General features: G+C 61.0%; 1 protein-coding gene across 2 annotated transcripts in view; it reads right to left on the reverse strand.

Moving 5' to 3' along the window:
- Positions 1–5649, reverse strand: part of KCNC1 (potassium voltage-gated channel subfamily C member 1) — a 48927-nt gene extending 43278 nt beyond the window's left edge. The window contains exon 1 of one of the 2 annotated variants that reach the window (XR_009215668.1): positions 3859–4750. Coding sequence is in view for 1 of the 2 variants with exons in the window: in XM_032166483.2 (XP_032022374.1) it covers positions 3859–4428 (570 nt within the window). In the remaining variant the exon portion in view is untranslated. Of the gene's footprint in view, positions 1–3858 lie in introns of both variants that reach the window. The other variant, XM_032166483.2, reaches the window with a different exon arrangement.
- Positions 5650–7532: the final 1883 nt, after the last annotated feature.

The following is a 7532-nucleotide window of genomic DNA, read 5'->3' on the forward strand; positions in this document are numbered from 1 at the left end:
CTCTATGACCTCCCTGCCCTCTACCTGGTTAACTCCTCCCTGCCCCTCAAAGGTTGCCCCAGCATCACCACCTCTGGGGCAGTTCTTATTCTCATGGCCCCAGGAAATCCCTTCATAGCCTTTCCAAACAGTACCATCATCATCATTGTCTTGTGTGTGTCAGGGGCACCACCCCCCACCCCAGAACACACGCGGAGCTCATCCTGTCCCAGCTCATCCCCTGACCCCTCATCCCCTCAGGCTGATGCCCAGAGCACAGGAGAGGGGGCCAGGGGAGCAGCTGCCCCAGCCAGCAGCCGGCACTCTTGCCCCTCAGGAACTCAGATGGGCCCTCCCACCCTGACTATGTAGCCCCTATCTCCAGGGCCAGCACCAAGGCCCAGGGTAGGTGGCAGCTCCTCAGGGAAAGGTGACCTCACCACCCGTCCCACACACTGACAGTGGCCTGGGCAGAATGGCGTCTCTATTGAGGATAGGAAATGCCCTCAGTTAGGCCACTCCGGAGTCCCAGAGACTGAGGCAGTGGGCAGGAAGCAGCTCTGGAATCTCATCTTCCTCAAGCATACGCACACTCGGGATGCACAGGACCTCTCTCTCACATACACACAGCACACTGACACACACGTGGGATCTCACACACATCACGCACACTGTCACACACAGGATTTCACACACAATCTCTGTCTTACACACACTTCCACATACACAGTCTGTCACACACAGGAACCCCCACCCCACACAGCCTCCTGCCTTATGTGTACACGCATGTACACACACACACACACACACAGCCTCACACATGAGCTCCACATATACAGTTTCACACTTGCCACACACAGCCACACACTCACACAGACACACCTCGAGTCGCACGCACTCCCCAAACCTCACACACAGCATCTCTCTTACACATGCAGTCTCTCTTCCTTATACACACTCTCTCCCACACAGTCTCATTCTCACACACTCACGGTCCATCCAAAACACAGAATCCGCCTCTCTCACACACACACAACTCCTGACACAAGGACTCAGGAAGCTCACACAGAGTCGCAGTCTCACCACACACACGCACACACACACACACACGCCCAGAGTCTCACATTTATTCTCACACACTCAAGTCTCTCACACTCACACACAATCTCTCTTACACAGAGCCTCTGTCTCATACATACAGCCTTTCCTTCACACACATAAGCTATATCACACACAATATGCTGGCCTAGATCTAGAATAACGACTTGAGTCCTGACCTGCTGGTGTGAGGAGTCGTGGGGCCCCGTGTGGGGGAGGGGTAAACAAAGGTGACAGCAGAGGCGGTGGAGCAAAGACGGAGGGGGAGGAGGGCGGGCAGGCGGCTGGTCTCTGCGCAGATGAGCTGCAGAGAGGCAGCGCAATGCAGCTAGGCCAGCCAGGCGGGAGGCAGGAAGCCGGGGTTCTAATCCCGCTCTGCCCTCCTCAGCTCCTGAGTGCCCTTGGGCAGGTCCCTCCTCCTACGGGCCTCAGTGTCCTCAACTGTTCCCAGAGGGAGCTGGAAGGGACAACAACCTTCCTTTGAGGCCACTGGGGAGAGAAGGTGGCTCAGACAGGCTGAAGGGGAGCACCCACTAGCACCCACTCCTATCCCAGTACCGCCTCACCCCGACCACCGGGCACCCAGCTTTTCCCTCAGAGTCCGCTCTTCAGTGAGCATTCACTTCAGAGATTTTTTTCAAGACTTTTCTGTACGGTTTTGCACACCAACAGAACCTCAAACCACACTAGCTGCCTTGGGTGAAGGCCACCCGCCGCCTAGGAATGTCCAGTGGGAGGAGAGGGCCACGGGGGGGGGGGGGTTGGAACATGCCCCACTGCCCCCTGCCTGCCCTGAAACTTGGGACACTGATCAGAGCCCCAACACTGAGTGCAAAGGGTGGGGCTGGGGGACCTAGCCTCTTGCTTGGGAGTCAGGAGACTGGGCCTACCCCTTGTTTCTGGGGCCAAAGTTTGTGGGGGAGATGCTGTCCAAGGTCAAGTGTGGGCTGAATGGGCAGCTGCTGTAACCCAGGCCTCTGCCCACCCCCACCCCAACATGCACTAGTTCAACCTCCCATCCCCCTCCTCCAGCCCCTCCCCACAGCTCAGCCACAGCCTCCAGTTACATAACCCTCTAGCTGTGGTGGCCTCTGTCAGGAAAGGGAAGGGGAGGGAAGCCCTCTGAGGGTCCCAGTCCACTCTGGGGAAAGGCAGGAGCTGGTAGGCAGCCGAGAGGAGGATAGGGTCCCAGGAGAATTGAGTTCTAGTCCTTCTTGGCCTCTAGCTCCCTGGGTGACCTTGGGGAGGGTCCTCAGTGGCAAAACATGGGCCTGGCTCTCTCCCTATTGCCTCCCCCCATAAACATAGTTGTTCTAGAATTCAAGGTATAAGACTGACCGGCTACCCGCCCCCGCCCCCCCACCCCCCATGCCATACTGTGTTTGATCTCAGTTAACAGATCTACAAGGTCTGTGATTAAACACAGACTTTCTTTGCCCACGGGCACTTGAGGGTCCCCCAAGTCTCCTCCCTCCACTCTCCTCTGCAGCTTCCCACCCCTCCCTAGCCCTCTCCCCCTGGCTCTGGCTCAGGCTCCAGTGGGTAGGAGGGGAGAGATGCAGAGTAAAAGACAGCAGGGCAGAGGCAGTGCTTTGCCTGGTAGGGGGTGAGGGCAGCTCAGGGATGCAGCAGGGGCTCTGCTTTAAATTCTCTACTCTGCCCTTCCCCCACAGGCCTTAGGGTCTCTCTTTAGGCCTCTAAGGACAGAGCCCAGTGAAGGCTGGGAGTGTCTCTTCCAGGGTGGGTGGCTGCTACCAGTTCCCCTTTTTGGGCTCAGTCACTGATGGTCCAGCAGCAAGGCCCTTAAGAGTTCACCAGGCCCCCTTCCCCATTTTACAGATGAGGAAACTGATCCAGAGAGGCCATCTGAGGGACCAGGGTCAGCAGCAGCGTGTCCTTTCTTCCTGGGAACAAGCTGGTATGGCTAAAGGGGAGTGGCCCATGAAGACACGCCCACCTCTCACACACCTTCTCCTTGCAGGTTCCCCCTTAAGGACCCCCTCTCCCCACCACTGGATGTCCCAGAGGAAGCACTGGCATAAGCCCAGTGACCCACTCCAACACCCTCCCCTTTCAACAAGGAGGAAGGACAGGCTGTGATCTCAGGATCAGGGGCTCAGAGGGACCACCCCTACCTTACAGCCCAGCCCTTCACCAACTTCCAGGCCATGGAGATTAGCCATGGAGATGCCCTCTTGACCACCTCCTCAAAATTGCCGGAGGCTGCTCCCTGAGGAGGGGGCGACTGTCTCAAGCTGCCCAGCAGGCCTCAGGCCTTTCTGGGGGACCATGGCTGGCTCCAGATGCGCCTTTACCTGGATAGGCGGAAGGGCTCCCAGCCTCCCTCCCCACACTGAAATCTCGAGGGCAGTCCATACTTCGACAGTGCACATCTGCAAAGACACAAATGTTCATGGGCAGGCGCTCATGCACACTCAAACATACACACATGCTCACTCATTCCCACTCCACACTTTACCCACCCAAATACACACCACCACACTTACATAAATATGCACACACAATCTACTTATACACACAAACACACCCATTCATACTCATACATATTAAACTTGGCAACACACAGACTGACATACATAGAAAACCAGAACCCCGGCAGACACCCTTCCTCTCTTACCCTGGTACGTGCACACATGCGCACACACCCCCTTTTGATTCTGAACTCCCTAGGCGCCAGTTCTCCGGTCCACCCCTGCCCGCGGGGAGGCACAGGACGCTGCCTTCCCGCCCCGCTCTTCTGATGGGTAAATTGTCACTTACCCGCGCGTAGCGGGACGAGTACGGGTCCTCGAAGAGCGCCCAGATGCGCGGCTGCCAGCGGCGCCAAAAGCCGCCAGGCCGGCCATCCGGGGAGTCACTGAGCGCCAGACGCTTGGTCATCTCCAGCTCGTCCTCGCCGTCGCCCGAGTCGCCGGGGCCGTCGGCGTCCGCGTCGTCGGCGCTGTTGTCCAGAGGAGCGCCGCCGAAGCTGTCCAGCGCCTCCTCGGCGTCGCGGTGCTGGCGGTACGTCATCCAGCAGCAGGGCTCCACGTCGGTCTCGTCGATGCCCCAGAAGGCCAGCTCCTCCTCGTAGAGCGGCCCGCACACGTCGGCCGGGCAGTGCAGCTTGCCCGTGCGGTAGTAGTTCAGGATGTGCGCGAAGACCCCGGGGTGGCGGTCGAAGAAGAACTCGTCGGCACGCGGGTCATAGTCGAAGTGGCTGTGGGCGTCGGGCTCCGCCAGCCAGGCGAGCCGCGTGCCGGGCAGCGTGCGCAGGGTCGAGCGGTACGTCTGGTGGCGCGTGCCGCCCACGTTGATCACGATGCGCTCGCTCTCGTCCCCTTGGCCCATCGCGGCGCCCCCTTAGGCATGGCGCGGCCCAGCGACACCCATGGGAGCGGCCGCCAGGGGGAGTTGGCGCCGGGGAGGGGGGCGCGCGCCCTCTTCCCCCCTCCCCCCAGCCGTCGGGGGGAACAGAGGCCCGCGGCTCTGGCCACCCCAACGAGCGAGCCAAGCCTCTCCGGGCGCTTTCTGTCGGGTGCCGGTCCAGGGGAATGTGCGCGGGATCCCAGGGGTCTCTAGGAGCCAGATGTGGGAGGGAGCTGGTCCGGCAGCGGAGGAGGCAGAGGAGGAAAGATGGGAGGGAGAATGGGAGGGAGGGAGGGAGGGGGGAAGAGGGAGGGGGGCGGGCTCAGCGGTGAGCCCTGGGAGGTGGGGAAAGAGGGTTGGGGGGCCGGGCTCCCGTCCCCATCTCCGCGGGAAAATGGAGAAATCGGCACAAAGCTTTTGGGGGAAAGGTCAGCCGCTCCCCGGGCCGGACTACAGGCCAGCCCCCAAGAGGGGGAGGGGAGGAGACGGGGCCGGGAAATTCACGCTCCTCTGTGCGGTGGTCGCCGGGGCGCGCTCTCGGCGCTGGGGAGATGGATGCCGCCTGCCTTCCTCCCTGCGTGGCCGGGCTGCAGCTCGGGACGCAGGGCGGGCTCCTGCCCCCTCCCTCTCTCCTTGCTTGGCTGCCTGCTCCCCCCGGCGGCGGGCCCGCCTGCCCGCCCGCCCTCCTCGTTCCTTCTCCCCGCCTCCTGGAGGAGATGGCGGGCCCCCTGGGCAGGGGCACCCGGGGTGTTGCTCGTGCGGCTAACGCCGAGCGCTGCTCTCCGTGAGCTCGGGCTCGAGCTGGGGGTTCCGCCGGGCTGCGCTCGGACTCGGGCTCCCACGGCGGTGCTGAAGGGACAGCTCCCGGCGGTCGCGGAGCTGCGCGGGGCCAGGCGGGGGTTCTCCTGGCTGGGTTTGATTTGCGGGGCCGGCGGGCACTGGCTCCGGTGCCTCTGCGCCCCGCACTCCGCTCCTCGCTTCGGGCAGGCGGTGGGCGCTGCCGGCCGAGACGGGGGGCTGCGGAGGTCGGGCAGGGAGGCGGGGGTGGCGGGTCCGGGCGCGGCGAGGTGAGGCCGGCGAGGCCGGTGAGGCGAGGCGCGGAACGGCCGCTGCCGCCGCCGCCGCGACGCTGCTGCCGCCCGGGCTGCTGCTCCGCTTGCTGCTCGCCCGTCGCCTGCTCGTTCGCGCGGTCCGCGTCCAGCCCGCCGCTCTCCGGACACGGGCACACGGCGCGCGCAGCCGCACTCGCCCCCGGAGGAAGGCGCCGCGCTGGGTCCTAAAAAGCCCTGATTCCGCGCCCCCCTCCCAGCCCCGCACCGAGCCCGGCCTCCCTCAACCTCGGCGCTGGGGGCGCCCGCCCCGCGCGGCTCCTGCTGCTCCCGGGGGACCCGCCCACGCCCCGCCTTCGGGGAACGCCACTCCAGGGGCGGGGGCTCCGAGAGACGTCTGGGCCCGCGCCCCCGGGTCAGACTGAGGTGAGAAGGGCGTTGGCACCCTCCCCTTGCCTTCCAAACCGGCGACCATCTGATCCGTGGTGAGACAAAGCTCTTCCGGAGTTTTGTCATCAGAGACACCCTGGCCCGGACCAGTGCTGACCGCTCCAAGGAATCCTTTAATACCGACCCTTCTCGCGGAACCTGGAGGCCCCATGTTCCTTCCATGGGTAATGTCTTGCGTGAACCCCAACACACACACACACACACACACACACACACACACACACACACACACACCACGTTATCCTCTACGCCCTCCACTAACAATCAATCCTGGACCCATATTAACCCCTTTGGACTCCTTACTGACCCTGGGCCCTTTATAGCTTCAGACAGAGGGCGTCTCCCATGAGTGCCACATCCATCCAAGCTCGCTGACTCTCCCACACTAACCCTGGATCCCCAGGTGGAGACCCCTTATGAAAAGGGCCTTCTGCCCTCAGAGGTCAGAAGCAACAACTGCTCGTAGTTTCCCTGAGCACTGACACCCCCACCCCGCACTTCCTAGGGTTTCAACTGCCCTGGGTGATGAGCTGGTGTTATGTCTGGGGGCTGGATGGGAGCTGCTGCTTGCTGTGATTCCTCCATCTTCACAGTTGGTCCTGGGGGTGGGAGTTCCAGTTTGAACCTCAAAGCCTTCCTGGCCCATGCCTGCTGCTAGTGCCTTGGTTTACTCAGTAAAGCAATCACTCCTTTACTCCTTACTTGTTTCAGGATCCGTCCCAGGCACAAGGACACAAGAGATGAATCAGACCCAGCCTCTGGTCTTGAGAAGCTCCCAGCCTTCTGGGGAGGTGGCCAGGTGGGCCTAGGCAGGACTGGGGAGGTCAGGCCCGGCTCCAGGGGTGGCTGGGCTGGGAAAGAGGCTTATTGATCCCAGCTCAACCCAATGGAACACAGGATGCCTGGGCAAAGGGCGATTTAATTAAGAAGATATGAGGCTCTTATTACCTGCTGGCACTTTCTAACTGTGCAGACAGCTGTCCCTCTACCCTGACCCACAGATGCTGTCGTGAGCCTGGGGACAAAGCTGTGCCACAGATATCGCTCTCCTTATTTGGCCAGGGGAATCCCAATCTAGCCACAGGAAAATCTGTGTGTGGTAGGTAAAAGGCTTGAAGGGGTGGAGAGGGGCAGGGCAAGGATTGACAGATGGGAATAGGACAAGGGGAGAGACAGAGAAGCAAAATTAAGTCAGAAACAGGGGCAGAGTTGGGTAGAGACAAAGAGAGCGTTGGATTTTGGGGCCTGCATGGCACCTCCTCCCTCCAAGTATTGATCTGTGTGATTCCTCTTTTAAATAGGAGCTGTTTCCCCTTCAATCTCAGAGTAATGCAGGGATGAGAGTGTTTTTGAGTGTCCCTTTCACCCTGACCAGTGTGAGTCCCCATCTCCTAACCACAAGGAAGCCTGGCCTGGTGTGGCCCAGCCTGGCCCATATTCAGATCCCCAGGACATGGGTTCTCAGGAAATTCTGTCCCAATATTGGTAGAAGATGAAATTGAAATGGAGGATCCAGAAGGAAGAGAAAAAGGTGGACACAGAGGCACACACACACACACACACACACACACACACACACACACACAC

Source organism: Hylobates moloch, unplaced genomic scaffold (assembly GCF_009828535.3).
Source record: "Hylobates moloch isolate HMO894 unplaced genomic scaffold, HMol_V3 SCAFFOLD_11, whole genome shotgun sequence".
NCBI lineage: Eukaryota > Metazoa > Chordata > Mammalia > Primates > Hylobatidae > Hylobates > Hylobates moloch.